Here is a 21,159-nt window from a genome sequence, read left to right on the forward strand (position 1 = left end):
TGGCCATTGGTCAGCAAGGAAATCCACATCCCTGCCTATTTTAATTTACTCTCAAAGCTGGGCAAGCACACTTTCATACTGCACTTTTTGGTAAATACATTGTAATAGTTCAAGAGAGAGAAAGAGGGAAGGACAGGGAATTCTCATGGCGCTCAGTACAGTGGGAGAGCATTCAGGAGGCTGCTGCTGCAGAACCACAGGCTCTCTCGGCCTGAGGTACAGAGGGAAATCCTGTCTCAAAAGCAAAACAAAAACCTGCAGAGGCAAAAGGCTTTACACAGCATTTGAAACCCTCTCACCAATCTCCCACTAATGATCTAACGGAGAGGCTGTCACATCGAAGCTTTGGCTGGCAGCCTAGCAAGAGGGCTGTGGAGAGCAAGAGAGGCCTCCAGCCTAGCCGGTCTGCAGTGGTCATTTCCTTCCAGCACCTATGTATGTCTCTCACTGACCTCACCTGCTCCACCAGGCTGCAGTAGAGCCTGCAACTCATTCACTGCACTCATTCTTCTAGATCCCCAAATCTACAGTTCTGGTTAGTGTGGCCCCAAATAAACCTACATTCCAATTTAAGCAAAATCCTCATGTGTTATGTTTGTATTTCTTTTGTCTGTTCCAATTTTTCTAATAATAAAGATGTGCCATTTATTCTAGTAGAACCGTGAGACTGGGGACAGGACTCCCTATACAGTGGCGAGTCTAGGGCCAGCCTGGGCTACTCTGCCTCACACAGGGAAAAGCTCACTTGTCTAAGAACAATATGCATGTTGTTTATCTCATATGGAGCACTGTGAACCTGCTACTCAATGTGTGACATGCTGTCCCAGCTCTCACAGGGACTTTTCTAAGCACTTATCTTAATGAAAGATTTTAATATATCTGGTGAGTATTTTAAATTATAAATATTTTAGAACCTCCACTTATAACTAAAACACATTTGTGTGATTAAAACCTTGATCCTTTTGATGTCTAAACTGTACTTTTCTCATGTATGGATATGGGTATGCACTGAGTGTAGGCCACACATGTATGTACTGGGGGAGGACACACACAGAGTTCAGATGAGGGGATCAGATCTCTTGGAGCTGAAATTAGGTGGTTGTGAGATGGCCCAGTGTGTGCTAGAACTGAACTCAGGCCCCCAGAATAGCAGCAAACCCTCTTAAATCCTGAATTACCACTCTAGCCCCCAAATTTAATTAAATAATTAACTTAAAATTAATTAAATAATTCAATTAAAATGAAATCATTTCCTGCCAGGCATGGTAGAGCACGCCTTTGATCCCAGCACTTGAGAAGCAGCGGTCAGGTGGATCCCTGAGTTCGAGGCCAGCCTGGTCTACAGAGGGAGTTTCAGGACAGCCAGGGCTACACAGAGAAACCAAAACCAAACCAAACCAAAACCAACCAACCACCACCACCACCAACAACAACAAATTCTACTATAAACATAAGGGTTACCTAATAAACCCAGCCAGAGAACTGGGCTCATGTCCTCCTTTCTTGTTATCAATGAATACAGATTTCATAGCCTTAACTAAAAGGTGCCAACAAATCAACTGAGCTACTTAAACTTGCCCCCTAAGACTTTACATACTAGTCACACGTGTTCTGGTTTCCAAGACCTTGGAGAAATGCTCTAAGGAGAGATGATAGCACCCTCCCTCCTCAGCAGGGCGTCTGCCTACAGCCACCGGAATCCCAGCAGACACAGAAGCCTCCTTGCCACTGGCTATTTTTATTCTACTTTTCAATATTCTATTTTTACATGTGTTAAAAGGGTATGAATTTCCTTCAGTAGTGACAACTGGAAGATAATCTATGAATTTAATATGACAAGAGAATGATGAAAATGTATGAATGATTAGCACTTCCAGCCTTGGAGCTGGCCCTTTGGAGAAGCTCTCAGGGAACAGAAGAAAGAGACAAGGTGGAGAGTCAGCCATCTGCCTGCAGTCTGCCTGAGGCTGATCCCAGAAGGAGGGCGAAAGCTGAACCAGCAGGGAGGGAACTGGGAGCTTGGTGGCTGCTGTGCTGTCCTAGTAACCATACAGGAGCCAGTGGGTGGGAAGAAGGGAAGCACTGGTCACTTCTTAAAGGTGCTATCAATGAAACTAAATGACAGACTGTCTTACCATGGTGAGTGACTGAGTGAGACGTGACCCTGGCCAAACTGCACTGCTTCTCAGCGACCAGTGTGTAAACCTCTGTGCCCTATAGTCAAGCACTAGCATGTAAAGATGGCTACACATGCTCAGATAATGGCTAAGTTACCCTTGGGAACTCATCAGACACACAGATGAAGAAGGCTCTTGCTACTGCACTGTGTAACCCAGCATTACAGAGGCAGAGCCAAGAGGTTTGCCACAGCCTGAGGCCAGCCTGCTCTGAGGTTCAGGCCAGCTAGGGCTACTCAGTGAGATCCTGTCTCAAAGAAAACAAAATGACAAAGTAACACAGCTCAAATGACATAAAACACCTTAACATACTAAAAAACTACAAAGTATTACATAACATAGCTGAACCTTCTGAAGGTATTTCAAGTCTAAAAATCAGTAACCCTTTCAAACCAAGGCCACTTACATAACCATTCAATGTTTTTTTAGATAACAGAACCAGTAATTAATGCATATGGACAATTAAGACAAGTGTAGCACTTATACATATACACACTCACTGATCACAGTTTTAAATTTTTCTTGAATTTTCTGTATACGAGTGTTTGCCTGTATGTATGTGTATATGGGTTGCAGGCCTGGCTGGTGCCTGGCCGGCAGAGACTGTCTGACTCCCTGGAGCTAGCATTACAGACAGTCATGAGTTGTCATCTGAGTGCTGGGAACTGCTTATCCTCTCAATAAGTAGCAAGTACTCTTGACCCCTAAGCCCTCTTTCCAGCTCCTATATTATGGGATTTTCTGGAAGAGTAAATGACAGCCAGGATCCTATATACCTGAACTTTTTTCCTATTCTGGCTATATTCACCATGATCCATTTCATTATACCTACCAATCTAAAATAGTCTCTAAAATAGTCCTGCGTGCATGCATATACACACAAACACACACACACACACACAATTTCCTCAAGAAAAACAAAACAAAAAAAAACTTTGTGTAAACTATTCTCTCAGATTTGAAGTCAGTGAGATTATAAATCATTTAACTTATCTGATAAATGATTATAAATTCAACTTTTAACAAATTTCTTAATCTATTTTTTGTAAGTAATTCAATACAAAATATTCTGAGCATGGTAGTGCAAGCCTTTAGTGCCAGCACTGAGGAGATAGAGAGCTCTGTGACTTCCAAGCCTGCTAGGACTACAGTGCAGGACCTTGTTAATAATTAGATAGTTTAGTAATTAGTTCAGACACCTAGAATCTTGTAAAGTTAGCAAACTACTTTAACAATTTGATCTCCTCCTCCCTTTAGAAAAAACTCCTTTGAAAAGCTCAGCAAGATAGCTCATTCCTTCCCTGTGGCTCCAAACTTCAGAAATGCAGACAATGACAATGTCAGAACGTGACAAGAATGGCAGGTGAAAGCTCAAAGCACGGGTTGCAGACCCCACTGGCCCTAGGGTCATTCATCACCAGGTAACTTCACTCAGCAGCTCTTGAACACATTGTGAACCTAAGCAGAGCTTTGAGGGGACAAATCGAAGATGTACCTTTTCAATGCCTACTACCAGGCTTTAAGTTTTAACTGCATCCCAGACATGCCCCTCCTCTCCTGTGTGATCCCAAAGCCTGCATTTCCTCTTTCATGTTTCTTAGCACTGTGACTCTCCTTACAGCGTATCTCATCTTCTCTGCCTAAACGTCCACAACTACCCAGGAACGATCAATAGAGTACAACTTCCAGCCTGAAAGTACAGCAGGGAAGGCAAACAATTGCATCTGGCCTAAAAGGATTCAGAGATCATCAGTATTCCATTTTTCCATTATAAAATAATCAAACTTGTTCCAAAAAACACCCAAAGACTTACCACTGAATTCTTACTGAAGTCTAGCTATTATCAAGTAGTATAAGGCATATCATGACGCAACTGGATGGGGGCTGACTGTATACCACAGTAGGAAAGCATACACCTGGAATGGACAAGGGCCTAACTGCAAAACATACATCAAAAAACTCAAAGGGTTTAAAATAGCTTTTGTACTCTCTCTTTCATGAACTATTCCTTTAACAAGTCTCAGGATTGAGACCCTTTCACATTATTATATGCTTAACATATAACACTGTGTGTGTGTATGTATGTGTATATATATATATATATATATATATATATATCATCATGTAAGATCCACTGAGGCCAGAGGCTGGAGAGGGCTCCATGGTTATTAGTTTATGTTGCTCTTGCAGGGATGGGAGCTTAGTTCTCAGCACTCATATTGAACAGTTCACAACTGCCAGTAACCCCAGCCCCAGGGGAGCCAGTGTCCTCTTCCGGTTTCTGTCAGCATCAGCAGTCATGTGGACATAACTACAACTCAACACATACGCATATAATTAAAAATAAATATGTTAAAAAGATATGCTGAAGATAAATACAAATAAGATGAATTTAGTTATAAATTTAAAAAAAAAATACTTACTGTATTCCAAAATCTAGAACTGACGGCTGAAAATGTAAGCCTTTTCCAATGAACAGTTTATCTGAGAAGCTAAAAGACAAAAGGAAAAAAAAGAGAGAGAGACATTAATTGCTTAGGTTTAAATTTGAATTTTGCAATCATATGCTCAGTACAATGACTCTAAATTCATGCTATCTAATTTTACTCACTTATAGATAAATTTGAACTAGAGTTCTAGAAATTTACAACCGTCTAGCTTACAGTTAATATAACATTTATCAAATGGACAGATCTTGCCAACAGATGACGACACAAACGAAGCCCTACTTAATGACTAGTAGGCTTCTTTCTGCATGAAGTCAGGTAACAGGCCTATCTTCACATACCCAAAACAAAGAAAAACACATCTGTAAAGCAGGTTTGAGGAAACTCTGGCCCCTGAATTCTTTAGGCCAATGGTTAATATGTGTACTGGCTGGTTTTGTGTGTCAACTTGACAAAGGCTGGAGTTATCACAAAGAAAGGAGTTTCAAGTGAGGAAATGCCTCCATGAGATCCATCTGTAAGGCATTTTCTCAATTAGTGATCAAGGGGGGGAGCGCCTCTTGTGGGTGGTGCCATCCCTGGGTTGATAGACTTGGGTTCTATAAAAAAGCAGGCTGAGCAAGCCAGGTGAGGCAAGCCAGTTAAGTAACATCCCTCCATGGCTTCTGCATCAGCTCCTGCTTCCTGACCTGCTTGAGTTCCAATCCTGACCTCCTTTGGTGATGAACATCAATGTGGAAGTGTAAGCTAATTAACTCTTTCATCCCCAACTTGCTTCTTGGTCATGTTTGTGCAGGAATTGAACCCCTGACTAAGACACCAGGGAAAGGCCTGTGTGTCACAGGCTGCTGGAGGTAGGCATAATTTTCAACCAGGTCTGGATTCATTTAGTTCATTTAGTTTTGTTTGTTTCTGAGATAAAGGCTCACTCTGTAGGCCAGGCTAGGCACTATGTACCTTAGGCTGGTCTCAAACTCATAGGCCTCTCTTGTCTCAGCTCCTGAGTGCTGGGTTTGCAGACAGGAACCATCATCATTCGTGGTATAAGAACCACATAAACTCTCACATGGCAAGTCACATTCTCAGCACCTGAGTGCTCGCTGTGATCTCACTTCCCTTACAAGTCACAGGGCTGGAGAGACAGCTCAGAAGACAGTGGTGTTTGCTGTCCCCGCAGAAGACCCAGGCAGGTTCAGTTCCCAGCACCTACACAGGACTCACGACCATCTGTAGCTCCAGTGCCAGGGAAATGTGACTGCTCTTCTGACTTCTTAGGGAACCAGGTATGCACATGCTACACATAAATGCATACAACCATAAAACACTAATACACATAAAACCAAATAAACATTTTTAAAAAGTCAAGAGTCATAGATCAATTCAGTAGAAAAACAAATCAAGCACATGTAAGTGAAAAATATAATAAAGCTATAACAAGAGATATAAACATTTAGATGGATTAATTAGATAGACAGACAGACAGACAGACAGACAGAGGTATGACTATTTGAAAGTTTACATAGCACAGAGATGTTTACTGGAAGAAACTCCCTAAGTGAGCATACTTTATTTAGAGACTCAGAATAGTTCTCCATAACAAAAGCTTACCATTTTCCCTCCCCTCAAAGCTCTCAGGAAGCTGGTCCCACTTTTGTCACCTGGACTTTAAGTCTGCCAGCTAGAAAGTAAGGTGACCTTTAGAAGATCTTTCTCAGAGGTTTGCTGTTTCCTGAAAGCACAGTCTATGGAGGGGTGGGAGAACCACCCCATTCCTTACAACTCCAGCTACAATCTTTTCAAACTCCCTTCCTCCAAAAAGCATCTGCTCAGAGCTACCTGAGTCTCTGTCCTATCTCCAATACCAGCTGGGTTAAAAATCAAAGTGGCACTTTGGTCTCTTGTCAACTTTTCCACCCAATAGAGACTAGATCCCTTCAGACTCTAGAGCCCAGCACTACAGCTCGCTTGTAAATAAGACCACTAGCTGCCTCAGAACAGAAGTGACAACCTCAGAGGTGCACCATGGGCACACACACTACAGAAACTGGTCAGGGCTTAGCATTCCAGGAGAACCCCAAGCAACCTTAGAGAGGCCACAGAAATGTGCTGTATTAATAACACGCAACAGAAGCTAAGAGCAGCTCCTTCCCGTCCAGTGCCAGAGCCAGAAGTTGAACATTGGGTTTTGCACATGGTTTCCAAGTGGGCAGACAAAGCCTGGAGGATTTCCTCAACTTACAAGGTCACAAAGCACAAAGAGGCAAATCTCTAACTCAGACCTGGGGCCGCTGGAAGGGAGAACACTATCTGGGAACCAACTAGGCCTAGCCTGTTGTGTGACAGCCTGAGCTGCAGGTCTCACAAGCCTGGTTCCACACCCACGGCCATTGCTTTCCTGGTCTGAGCCGGTCAGTAGCTTCATTTGTTAGTGTCTGCCTTATCGTCTAAAAAAGAAAATGCAGGGACAGCAGTATGTAGCTTACAGTTGTTGTGGAGCTAAAGTGAGAGGACATGGCCTTTGCTTCATGCCTGCCCATGATTTATATAATAACCATAGGATCATGTTACAAAGAGGATGGCATTCATCTAATAAAAAAGGAAGGAGACAAATGCAGAGGCCACTGGGGCTCAGTGCCCATGCTGGCCTCTGGACTGAGAGATCCCAATGCAGTCATAGTGACAGTCTATGAATAGAACAAATGAAACACAGACTGGACTATCTCCCACGTAACAGATTTTCAAATTCCACAGTCACAAACCTCATGTGCTCAACAAAAATCAGGCACCTGGGGGTCAATTTAAAGTAATATAGCAGAAACACCCCAAATTTCTCTAACTTTAAAAAGAAAAACAAAATCCCATCAGTGATTTCCACCCCCCTGAAATCACAGATGATTCTTTTTCCTTGTTAACAGATTTTATGTCACCTGCCTAAAAACTTTGGACAGCAGCATATCAAGGCATGTGGAAGCTTAACGTTAAGTAAGTTAAAGTAACAGGCCTGAGAGGTCGAAGCCGAGGGAGCCCATGGAGCTGGAGAGTCTTCCCACGCATGCGCTCAGAAAGGGGGCTGAGGATTAGCAGCACGGCTCCCTCCCCAAGACAAGCCCTCCAAACCACAACTTAACTTCTCACTTCTCGGAAACCAATCCTTCCCAATCTTTCTGTTTTAAGACATCCTCTGGCCTGCCCTTATTTAGGGTCCTGCAGGCAGCATGGAGAAAGCTGTGCTGCACTTAGGCTCCGGGAGAGTTAAACAAGCAGGCCTTGCTGGGTTCCTAACCAGCCTCTCAGCCTATGCCTATGCACGCAAGTCTCCATAGAGACCCCACAGCTGAAAACATCCAAGGCCCACGGTGGTGGGGAGTAGCCTCCATATAGACCCCTTCTTGCTTGCCTCCCCTATTGCCTCTGTCACACCCTTTACAGTAAAACTGAGCGAATGTTTCCCTGGCTTCTGTGAGCTGTTCTATCCAATCTATCAAAAACCTCGAGGGTTGTGGGAACCCTGCCTGCAGCCTGTGCGTCAGAAGTGTGGGTGAAACAATCAGACTTGTGGCAGGGCACCTCAAGTAGGAAGGAGGCTTGGGACTGTGGTCTTAGTCTGAAGGATGTGACCAGACACAGTGTCAGAACTGAACTAGACCAGAGGACTCGGGCTGGTGTCTATTGCAGAACTCATTACTGATGGATGAAGACAGTCTCACACTTCTCAGAGTCACAGGGACTTCGTGTTCATTACTGAGGTGCAAATGTTAAGGGGACAAGGTGGCTGGCTTTCCAGCAGTGGGTAAGTAGCAAGCGGCCATAATTTAGTTACATGTGGACATCACAATTATCCTCAGATGCTCAGTGCTTGTGGTTCAAACACTAAAGACTTTTCCAAACCAACACCTTTAAAGAACTAACCCTGAGAGGCTGTGGTAAAGAAACAATATGCCACCTTCTCGCCCCCACAGTTTCACAGGCCAGCCTTACCTTTGCAACTTTCACCCTTAATAACCCATTATCAGGGAATGCCAACCCTCAGCTGGTGTCTTTTACTCCAGGAGAGTCCCAAATGACACAAAGTAAACAAAAGCAGCTCAGAAAAGTTAATTATGGCTAGGCGTTGGTGGCGCACGCCTTTGATCCCAGCACTTGGGAGGCAGAGGCAGCCGGATTTCTGAGTTCCCGGCCAGGCCAGCCTGGTCTACAGAGTGAGTTCCAGGACAGCCAGGGCTACACAGAGAAACCCTGTCTTGAAAAAAATAAAATAAAATAAAACAAAAAGTTAATTATGTATTTATGCTATGTGTTTTAAATTCTTACTCTGTATCTGTAAGATACAGTTTTTACTACAAGGGAACAACACAGTAGCTGTTCTGCGCTTCTGTGACAGGGAGAGTGATGGAAAACACAGGTGGTGATGCCTGAGAGGACATGAGCTCTTATCTATGTACCCCTATCTCTCGCACTCTTAGTTCTCACTGGATGACGAGGGCTGAGAATGAACCCAGAACTACGTGTAAGCTAACGGCATGCTTTCTTTCTGCTCTACAGCCTCCTGCTTCCTCTAAGTCCTATTTTAAAGATGCCCACCTTCTGCAGGAAACAGAACCTTTTTTCAGCAGTCGGACACAGCTGCAAAGCATCCCACAGTATTTTAAGGTCTAGCTAAATGACCCAAATCCAGCCACTGCACACTTTTTAAAGGTCTATCTCTGTTTAAATGACACAAATCAAGGCATCCCACAGTACTTAAAGACCCACCTATGTTTCAATAACTGAAATGAAGTCATCCCACTTTCTAAGGTCTATCTCAGTCTTAATGACCCAAAACAAGCCACCTCATACTTTTTAAAGGCCCATCTCTGACTAAATGACCCAAATCAAGACATCCCACACTTTTTAAAAGGTCTATTGCTGTCTAAATGTCCCAAAATCAAGGCACCCTATACTTTTTTTAAAGTCCTATATGTCTACAATGATCCAAATTCGTGTCTTTCTCTTTTTCCTAAACAGTCATATTTTTCTCTATACATATAAAATAAAGCCAAATAAAACAAAATTAAATTTAAAAAAAAGTTTGGAAAGGTGGCTAGTCCAAAAGAAAAGACCTTTGATTAGAAATGAGCCAGCCTGAGTCAGATACAGCTGTAGCAGGAGCTCAGGGAGCAGGGCTCAGTCCCCTATTCTGTAGAATGTGCTGGATGCAGCTGATATTCTCAGAACTGTGTGGATACCTGGATTCCTTACTCCTAGAAAAAGTCAGCCCAGGTGCAGACGTCACACACACCCTTCAAAAACAACAGCCTGGAAACTCTGACATGGAAATGAGTTAGCTATAACCAGCTGTCTGGCTGTTTATGTGGCTTGTCAGCTGAGCAAGGCAGGATGGCACCTGACTGTCCTCCATATTCCTCAATAGTCTGTTTCCATCAAAGCTCTACCAAGCTGCTGCTTTTTAGTAAACTTTGCCAACACCTAGATAGCACAAATTAAAAAAAAAAAGTCAAGACAATGACTTCGGCCAATGAAGTGGGGGATGGGCAAGAGAAATGCTCCATCCTCATTTCACAAAGGCTCCGCACCCAGGGGGAGCACACCATCCCACGAGGAAATAATGCTCATAATGCTCACGGCTAGATCCTGCTATCCAGAAACGACACAGCACTGACTACAGGGCTTGAAATAACAGTAAAAGCTCACAGTGGAGATAAAGGTCTCTTGGCAGAACATGGTTTCTTAGTTTCTTTTACTGTAGAACGCTCCAGGTTTTATGGTCAAAGCATAAATACACTGAGACAGAACGTCTAAGAATAAAGGGCTCTGAGAATGAAAATTGGGTCTGTGGATACACACTCAGTGATTTTAAAAAAGGAAAATAAAAAAGCTTGGGTTTGGAGGCTGCTCCAATGTATTGATGGCCAGGCCTTCCTAAGGCCATGACAAGTGTCCTTCCCTAAAGTGTCTCCAAACTTGCTAATGAATATGCTCACACCTGTAACTCCCAAAGAGAATTCCTCTTTCAGTGTCTAACCAACTACTCTTTCTGGATTGGATGGATCCTGGAATTTTCAACATCGCCCCCTCTCTCTCTTTTCTCCTACACGTACACATGAAGAGACCTATGCCCTGGTCCCTTAAGCCCTCTGACCTTCCCTGTTTCTCCAAACCCTCTTCCCTCTCATAGTCTACATGTTAATGAACAATGACAGCTACTATGAGCTCGGTCCTTCTGAGGTGAGATGCTAGCCCAGAACTTTATCCTATGTAACTGTAAGAAAGCTGTGTGGAAACTTGTTATCTGCTACAGTTAGTCACCAAGCTTGCAAATGCCCATCTGTTGAAGTCTTCATCCACAGAGTGATGCTTCTGAGAGGTGGTGAAATCTTTAAGCAAAGCTTAGTAGGAAGGTTTTAGTCACTGAGGCCATGTCCTTGAAGGCAGTCATGTGTGGGTCAAAACGGCGAAGAGCACAGTTCGCTCTATGTATGTTCCCCACACCCAACATCCAGCACCCCCACCAGAGACACACAAGTAATTATCCCACCTGGACACTGGCAGGACACACTACAATCACTAGCCAACAGAAATTTAAAGTGTTCGTTACCTCAGGTATTCTACAGTAACCAGAAGTTGACTAGCACACATTCCAACTTCACACATGAGGAAATGACTGGAGGGCTTCAAACACTTGCCAAAGCCCTCCTCCTCCAGGTAGAGAATGGGATGTGAATTCACACAGGGAACCCCTGGCTCCACGGCCTGCCCCCTCCTTGTGATCACTTAGCCCTCCCACTCTTCTGCTAAGGGCATCAACGATCCACAAGCTGTGGAGTCGAGGGCTGAGCTACCTTAATCTCTCTGCTGGCTGCCATCTCTGGAGCAGCCCTTCCTGGGTTTCTAGGAAACTGGTGCTGTATGCTCTCCTTCCGCAACAGCTGCACAGTCCATATCCCCTCAAGCTCCCCTCTCGGTGCCTCTGTACAAGACTGAAGGAGGCTCTTCCTTGTGGAAGCCGTGTCTTTCACTGTGTACTGTAATGCTAAGTGTGGGGAAGACAGGGGGTCTGCACTGTGCCTGTAGCCCCTAGGCCCCAGGGGTGGGGGTAATTGTGATTAAAGATGCCAATAGCTGGGCAGAAGAGACATAGGTTTATGTCTATGTCTATATGGGGTTGAGGTTCTGCAGGCTTAGAGAGAAAGAACTACAAGGAGGGAGGAGAGGAGCTGCCTTGGAAGAAGAACATGCAGGAGGGAGGAGAACCACCATGGGCTAAGAGTGAAGTGAACATGGCCCAGAGAGCCCAACTGGGCTAAATGCAGCTCAGACAGGACATACTAAATAGTGGAGTTAGTGAAAGTAGATTCTAACAGCCTGGAGGGTAGGCAGCTGCTCAGCTACTATGCTAAGGCTATTTAAAAGTATGAAGGCTGTGTGTGTGTGTTCATTTGGGGACATAAATGGTCTATGGAGGGGAAGAGGTCCTGGGATGGGATTTTTAATATTTTTTACTACACTTCCTCCTCTCAGTTCTCTTACTCTGGAAAAGGATTCCTGTCCACCCAGTAGCTCTACCTACCATCTCTTAAGATTTTGTTGATTCGCGGCAAAAACAGTTGTTATTTGGTGGCTATTCAGTACCTTCCTGACAACATTTGTAGATTTTTCACTCTCCAGCTTCTGAACTCTGAACTGGCCTTGTACCAGTTTTACTAGCTCCCCTTGCAGCTAGAATACTGTCAACATGACCAAGATATGACCAGACCGACTCACCTGAGGCAGGGCATCAGGCACTGAAGCAACAAGAAAGGAGGGAGGGAGGGAGGGAGGGAGGGAAGGAGGGAGGGAGGAAGGGAGGGAGAGAGGGAGGGCAACCACAGCAGAAGTAGTGCAGCTGTGTCAATGGCCAAGACAGCAATGTCCCTAGCAAGTTCTTCAGGCAGTCATTCTAGCTGCCAAATCCCCTTCAGCTTGTGCTCCCAGGCCTATTCTTAATTCTTCCTAGAGATTCTGTCAGTTCCCAACTCTTTTCAATACATTCCCTTTTGCTTAGATGCGCCAGAACTATTTTTGTTGTTGTTATTTAGCTGATTCACTTCCCAAGCCTGTGTGTATCTGTGGCCTAGACTCTTCTGTGAAGCTCCTGGCTGGACATTCCGTCTGTACTCTTGGAGGCACAGCTGCCAGAACCTCCAGGTGGAATCCAAGATGGCAGTGGACATGGTGTGTGTGATTCTCACCCTGCTGAGTGACTAGCCTATGTGTCCTCGGGGAAGCCATCTGGGAACTCTACTCCTGTTGCCTTCCTTAATTCCACAAGCAAGTGGTTCTGAGAGGTCTCTAGGGATTTCATGCTTTCACACCAAATAAGTCTCTTGTGCTCCATTCCCACCATCAGGACTGCATTTTCAAAAAGCACTGTATTTCCAATTCAACAAACTTCAAAATACGCCACCATATTCACACTTCGTCACAGCACATTCTGCATGCTGTACAGAACTCCAGCAGCCACGTGGATTGTATGCCTGTCAAATGACAGGGCAGCAATTAAGGGCATGTTTTCCTGGGTCCTGCTCCAACTCTCTCCTCTCTTTAATTCAGGTACAACTCCTTTGTGGTTTAAAGACTGACATCTTCCCTAGACTCTAGAGGTAAATCATACTACTGTGTTAAAATATTTTGAATATGATTTCCTAATGTGCAGAATACAAAATCCATGTTGTCTTTTCTTCCAGTTCTGGGACAGGAAGGTAGCACAAAACATAATTTAGTACTACAGCAAAGGAGACAATGCAGAAATGCACACAGCAAACAAAACTGGGGAGACAAAGAACAGGGTTTTTCTTCCATGAGTAGAGACAAGCAATGCATCCATAGAATGAGAGTGCCCATACCCAGCTCCCAAAGTGTCCTTAGATATTCAAGTATTTACAGTTTCTTGAAGGGAAGTGCTATGGTTTGGCTAAATCCTTGTACTGGCTGGTTTTTGTGTCAACTTGACACTGGCTGGAGTTATCACAGAGAAAGGAGTTTCAGTTGGGAAAGTGCCTCCATGAGATCCAGCTGTGGGGCATTTTCTCAGCTGGTGATCAAGCAGGGAGAGCCTATTGTGGGTGGGACCATCTCTGGGCTGGTAGTCTTGGGTTCTATAAGAAAGCAAGCTGAGCAAGCAAGCCAGTAGCAAACATCCCTCCATGGCCTCTGCATTAGCTTATGTAACCTGACCTGCTTGAGTTCCAGTCCTGACCTTTGGTGATGAACATCAATTTGGAAGTGCAAGCTGAATAAACTCTTCCCTCCCCAACTTGCTTCTTGGTCATAATGTTTGTGCAGGAATAGAAACTCTTAGTCAGAGAGTCCTCCAAAGACCCCCCAAACTTTCCACAGGCCCCAAACTAGGAGGGCCAGCCCACCATGGAATGAAGCCTTTCAAAACAGTAAGTTTAAAATTGCACAAATTTAAGTAATAAACCTTCTCTCCTATAGGCTAATTATTGTGGGTATTTGTCACAGTGATCAAAGGCCAACTGTGAGCCTGCCTCTTTAAAAGGTTATCTTGAAGCTCTTGTATCAATCTGATAGTTGGACTCATTTTTATAATAATTCAGGAATAGCAAGCTCTTGGCATTCACTTCTACCTACCAGCATTAGACTCTTACCCAACATGAGTAAATTATCAAAATAATGTTTAGACAAATATACACAATGTAAGTAACATTGCCAGAGGAACCAGTGGATTTTAACTGCTTTTTGAAGGTTGGACCTCATGGTCTGTCTGGCCACAGTGAATGGAGCAGCCTCCCGGCTTTCCAGCAATTATGAGAACCTCACACAATCCAAACCCGTGGCTCAATGTCCAACTCTGCTTGGGCCTATTCTTATTCTATAAATATTTGCACAATATGGTGCCATTCAAAAAGTGCAACTCCTTCCTGTGGAAGAAAACAGATATGCACTACCTTCTGAAAGTAATGTTTTAAAAAGTAATGAAGGAATATAGCTTTGCATGTGGCTCGAGTACATAAGCCCTGTGATTGAACCTCAGAACCAACAAATAAATAAATTATAAACAAATAGGAACGTAGCAGAAGTCTCTGAAGAGCTCTTTGGAGCTGCCCTCTGAATACCTATCACACACTTGGCTACAAAACGTGAGTTACCACCAAGGTCACTTCTATGCAATAATCCTACTGCCAGAATGGTTTAAAGGCAATTTTCTCTCATATAAAGCTCAAAAGAAAACAGACTAGAGTCTGGAATATGCCCAGAAGAGACGTATTCCTTAATACAAGACAGAGGGGACAGGAGGTTAATTCAGAAATGCATTTTGTCAAAGCAATGTTCCTGTGACCGTTTATATTTCTAAGCCAGGATTTGTGATAGATTGTTCTCTGGGCCCCTACCACCACCCAGGCCCTTCTGCCTCATAATGGGGTCTTAGCTGGGCACATATCCAAGGCTCCTCTGAATGTGGGTGTAGCCAGTGATCTTAATTCTAGTAAACAGGCTGGAACCCTAGAAGCTCCAAGGAATGCTGTGACCTCTTCCAACTGTGGCAATGACATAGCAGCCAGTTGTCTGTGTGCAGTGGGGACCCTGGAGACCTGGAGCAGTAGCTGCATAGCTCTGCATCTCTCAAGGGAGATGTGACTAAAACATTTAGTTGCAATTGAGGCCACTTCTGGCCCTTGTCTAGTGACAGAAACTGCCAGCAGCTACTACTCAGAGGCACTAGTCCTATGCAAATGCCACAGCAACTGCCTGCCACCAGAGAGATGTAGCCAGTCCAGATTTTCATGGGGTCTAGCCTCTGAGTTTTCCGGTAACAGTCGCACAAACATTACCCAAACCTGTCGATAAACCAAATGTCTAAAAAGAAAAAGATGGTGTATACTGCCTTTCACTAGGAAAAGCCCACTGACTATAACTGTGGTCCTCAAGAGCTGTAGCCAAGTGCTGATGTCAATGACAAATGCTGCATATGGCTGGTTGAGAATCAGTGTTCTGCCTCATTACCATCTGCACAGAAGCTGAAGAACCTCTGAGACACTTTAGGGAGTCAAAGATAGAGTGCTACTCCTGATTGACATGTTATACCAGAGACAGAAGAGGTGGCAAAAAGAACACTTGAGTGATGTCACCATCTGGCATTCCAGAAACAAAATCCTAAAAGGAAGCCTGTGGTGGTTTGAATGTGACTGGCCCCACAGACTCATCTATTTGAAGGTTTGGTTATCTGAGCTGTTTGAGACCGATTAGGAAGTGTGGCCTTGTTGAGGGTTTGAGGTGGGCCCAGTTAGTGTATCCCGCCAACCCACCCCCCCCAAGCCCCCCCCCCAACCACATGTAAGCAGGCCCTGCTTCTCGCCATGCCTGTCTGCCTCCCGTCAGACTCCTTGGTGTGACGGCCATGGGCTCATCCTCTAAAACTGGAACTGACCCCCCAATAAAGTCTATCTTCTGTAAGTTTCCTTGGTCATGGTTTTCTTCTCAATCATAGAAAAATACTAAGACAGCCTCATCAGTAAGAGCCCAAATGAATCTACTTCTCAAAGACTGGCATAACCTGTGCTTACCAGCACACAGTACCTCCTTCACCTGAGGCAGCAACGGGAAGCAGTTGCTCGTCTGTTCTACTTGAGCTAATCCACACAGGGACCCTACAAAGTTTTAAAACCAGGAGGAACAACCTAGAAACTGTCTTGCTTCCTTGGCAATACTGGGAGGAAGGTGACCATGGGACACAGCAGAGTGAGAAGAGAAAGCACTAAAGTCCCAGGGCCATCAATATCAGTGGGTTCCAGGCAGGGAACACGGAGCTAATTAGAAATGTGCCCAGAGACTGACTATGGGTCTTGTGACAAGACCTTCAGTATCCTCTATTGGTAAAGTAAGACCCATCAACTCAAAGAAGAATTGAATAAGATGCCTGTAAAGAGCTCTGCCAGTGGTCAGGTGGAGTGTATGCCCCTCCCTGGAGGAAGGGAAGACAGAATGGAGAGTAAGAGATGACAAATCAGGGAGAGCTACAAAGAGTCTGTTCCAGAATTCCATTTATTACAAGCAGAGTCAGGGAAGATGGCAATATTCTGCCAAATGAATTCCAGGGAACTGACAGCCACAGGCTGCACTCCACAGGGACCCAGTAAAAGAAGCTGGGGCCTCCCTTTCAATTCAGCCAGGGAATTTAATTGTCCTTAATTATACAGATGCCACTCATATGCAAATCACGCACCCAGTCTTCCTTTTAAATTGTAATTTTTCTTTCAAACCCCCTTGAGGGCTGAAGTGTAATTGCTGAAGAGGTTGTAAAAGAAAGAATGGCCCTCCAGGCCCCGGGGCCTAGGAGCCAAGGCCTATTTGCTCAGGCCCCTTCTAGAGCTGCTTCCAGCTCATCACAGGTCAGCCCCCAGCCTTCTCCAGGGGCTCCTTTTCAGCCCACCCCATCCTCTAACCACTTCCCCTCTCCCCGCAGCACTCCCCATCCCTAGACAAAGGGCAGCAAGCATTCTGTGCAGATTCACAAAGGCGAGCAGGCAGCTGGAGGATTCCGAAGCCAGCAGGATGTGATTCGATCCCCCCACCCCCCAAATGCTCAGTCAACAGCCATCAGTTCCCAAGCAGAGCACTCCATCAAGGTAGATTACAATAGCAACCAACAGTGGGGAGGGGGAGGAGCTATTATAAAGAAGCCAAAAAAATTTTTTTTCCATTGTGTACAACCTGATTACAAAAAAAAAAAAAAAAAAAAGATGGAGGGAAACTGAGAAGGCACCTGCCAGAGCCAGATACTCTCCGCAATGCTGGAAGGAGCAGGGCATTAAGAATATTCCCTCTCCTCAGATTCCCTAAACCGTAAAGTGCTTCCTGTGAAGAGCTGCTGTATCCAGAACTTTAAAAATATTCAGAATGGCAGGTTTTTGAAAATTGAGGGCAACCGAAGAGTATTAACTTCCTAAACACAGCCTATACTATTCCTTTGTATGGATTCAAGTAGCAATTCCCACCTTTCAGATCCTCTCCATCTAACACTACAGCTCTTTCAAAGCATGCAGTTCTGTTATTTTATTACACAGGACCTACCTCTTGCCCTCACCCCAGTACACTCTACTCTGGCTCTTGTATCCCAGGCCCAGTCCTCTCCACCTTCTCACCTCAGAGCTCCCTCAGACTAATCAGTCTTCGGACTTTCGACATCACTCCCAACACCCAGGCTCTCTCCCCAGGTTAGCATTCCAGCGTACTCATCCCATAGATGGACAACTAAGACCATGCTACTTCAAGCACCAAACCAGATGGTCCTACACAGCAGTCACCCTGACCCTTTCTCTGTCTCAAACTCCACATCCAATCCACTAGAACCTATATCTGCTCTCAAACTCACCAGGCCCGTTCCACCATTCAGTGCAGACCCCATCAGCAAGCTTGGGCCCTTGTACTTCCTGGCTGCTGCTTTCCCTATGGAACGTGGTCGACTCTGAAGATACAGTCCTTTAAAACCCACTTCAGAGATAGTCAGTGCTCTACCCTGCATCTTCACTCCGGCTTTCAGAGGCCTTACATAAAAAAGTCCATGCCACAGTCCCCCAGGGTCCATCCATACCCAACTCAACCTCCTCATCTTCTGGTCCACAGTCTGCTCCAAGCTCTAAGGTCCAGCCCCATGGCTTTTGCTGCAGCTGTCCCTCTCCCAAGCATCTTTCTCTCAGGTAATCTCCTGGCAAATTTCTTCCTTCCTTTAAATCTTTGAAAAGATTCCCTGCTTATACCCACTTATCCCCTCTGGTGTGGTTCACAATCCACACTCCTGTCTCTCTGTCTTTGTCATCCGTGAGGTTCAGTAAGTCTGCACGTGGCCACTGCCGCGAAGATGCACCCACGTAGGGTGTGGGTCTATTTTGCTGAACCTTAGCATTCAGAGCAGTCTCTCAGTAAGCAATGTTAGCTAAATAAAAGAAAACTGTCCCAACTGGTGCCACAGGCTCATGAAATCACAGTTCAAGCCTCAAAATATTTTTTTTTCATTATCCAGTATGAAATGGTCTCATCCTAACATGTCAAAAACAAAACATCATGAATACTATTTCCTAATTTCACCCTTAACCTTACCTTTAGTAAATCTAACTTACAAAAATGTGCACAGATTAGGGCTCCCAATGGAGGAGCTAGAGAAAGTAGCCAAGGAGCTAAAGGGATCTGCAACCCTATAGGTGGAACAACATTATGAACTAACCAGTACCCCGGAGCTCTTGACTCTAGCTGCATATATATCAAAAGATGGCCTAGTCGGCCATCACTGGAAAGAGAGGCCCATTGGACTTGCAAACTTTATATGCCCCAGTACAGGGGAACACCAGGGCCAAAAAGGGGGTGGGGGTGGGTGGATATGGGGGACTTTTGGTATAGCATTGGAAATGTAAATGAGCTAAATACCTAATAAAAAATGGAAAAAAAATGTGCACAGATGTTTTAAAAAAAACAATGCGGGTAACTGATATTTCTTATTCAGCTTTTTCAAAATATCAAGGTTGAGATTAAAATGTAGCTTAGTGGAAAAGTACTTGCCTAGTGGGTGCATGGCCAAGGTTTCACACTCAACACACACATGTGCTCTCTCTTGCTCTCTCTCTCTCTCATCATGACAAGGACAGACAAAATTGTGATGCATTAGATGGTTACAAATGCTGCAACTCTGAGATATACTGAGCCAGACATCTGAAATTTGAGTGACAGATAAATCAGGACTGGAGGAAGGCAGTGGGGCTAATCCTTGTTTTAGAAAAGCTTTCAGAAAGTAGCACCCAAGTATGGGCCCGGCTCAAATCCAAATGATTTGGCTCATTAACATGAGGAGCTACTGATCCCCAAAGCCGCCCTGAGCCAGGCAGGCCATTCCAGGTTCCTTTGTCTCATGTCCAAGGCAAGTAAGAAAAGCAGACAAGGAACACGCACAGCAAGTGTAGATTATGTAGATTAAAGTAAGCTGATTGAGAAGGACGGTCCCCCACAGGGCACTCCAGTGGCCTCTTATGAGACTAATGTATACTTCTTGTTGGGGTGGGTCATTCATTGAACACCCTGTAGGCTGTGCAGTGAGCGGCTTGCACATTCTCCTGTAAGCATCCCTGGACCAAATGGAGAGGTGACCATGCATCTCACCCAACTAGGGAATGGTCGGTCACACACTGTGCACCACTGTTAACTCTCTCCCTCAACTCTCTCTGTGGTCTACTGAATTTTGTAGAGTAAAAGTCACTCTTTCATTCATGGGGTACATGAATATGACTTTTCATAATCAAAAGATCCTTTGGGGAGCAAACCACCCACCCACCAGGACAGCAGCACATGTTACTGCACAATGCCTAAAAGTTCTTCTGGTTTCATTGTGCGAATTCTTCATTCATAACTTACAATTCCAGAATGATGAAGAGCCGAAAGCATTTATAAGCTGGATACATAAACTCCTGGAGAGCTGAGTGGAGGCCCAGCACACAGCTCACAGGCTCATTTTGCTGATGTGTTCCCACACCAAGCTCCCTCAGAAGTAACGAACTGGCCAACGTGGTGGCAAAGGATCTGAGCAACAGAGTCCTCAAGCTTCAAGCCCCTACTGCAAGGCACCAGCACAACAGAACTCTAATGCCAAAGGCACGTGAGTGAACTCATGTGAACCTGAGAGGATCCCTCCTTAGCCCAGTAGCTATGTTGTAGGTCATAAGGCTAAGTCCATGTCGGTAAAGTTAAACCATCATTGACTTCAAAAAACAATTGCTTCCTGAGAAACGCATCTTTCCAAAAGCCCCCAAGAGATCTGTGTTTCCATTAAAAAGAAGAGAGAAAGGGTACTTAAAACTATAAACAAGGGCAAGATGGGTCAGTGGTTAAGGATGCTTATGGCTCTTCCAGGGGACCAGAGCCTACCTGATTCCCAGCACCCACACAGGGCAGTTCATAACAGTCTAAAACTCCAGCTCCAGGAGCTCTGATACCCTCTTCTGGCCTCCCTGGGACCCCATCATACACAGGCATGCATGCACGGATGTACACACTCTACCACTTCTTTTAGGAAGGGTGAAAATCTAAATAGACTATAATAGTCCCTACACAACCCTAAAATATGCTTTAAAATGAAATTCAAACCACCAGATTGTACTGTACATGGCACGTGAATTATCTCAATAAAGTATTAAGATAAAAGAAGAAAAGAGAGCTAAAAGTATGTATACCTGCCCCCAGCCCACTCATTCTCTCTGGTGTGGGAAAGAACAGCCCTTCTGGCAGATGCAGCTTCTCACATGTGCACCCAGCCCAGCCCTACAGACCTTGTATGTGTGTGCATAAGCACACTCAGCTCTTCTTGTACATAATGAAAATGTCATATGCAGATGCGTTTGATTAACACCCTTCACGTCTCTCATGATTATGCAGAACTCTATGAGCTGCAGTTATTTCCTGCCTATTATCCCAGAGCAAAACCACCCTGCTTAATCTCAAGCGCCTGGCAGCTGCAGAGAACAGCCCTGCCCTTCAGTAGAGACCCACTTGCC

General features: G+C 44.8%; 1 protein-coding gene across 6 annotated transcripts in view; it reads right to left on the reverse strand.

The window, feature by feature from the left end:
• Positions 1-21,159, reverse strand: part of Tmem131l (transmembrane 131 like) — a 141,986-nt gene that overhangs the window by 65,353 nt on the left and 55,474 nt on the right. For all 6 annotated transcript variants that reach the window (XM_006501326.4, XM_006501323.3, XM_006501327.3 and 3 more), the window contains exon 4: positions 4,601-4,669. In XM_006501326.4, the coding sequence (XP_006501389.1) occupies positions 4,601-4,669 (69 nt within the window). The remainder of the gene's footprint in view (positions 1-4,600; positions 4,670-21,159) is intronic.

Source organism: Mus musculus, chromosome 3 (assembly GCF_000001635.26).
Source record: "Mus musculus strain C57BL/6J chromosome 3, GRCm38.p6 C57BL/6J".
NCBI lineage: Eukaryota > Metazoa > Chordata > Mammalia > Rodentia > Muridae > Mus > Mus musculus.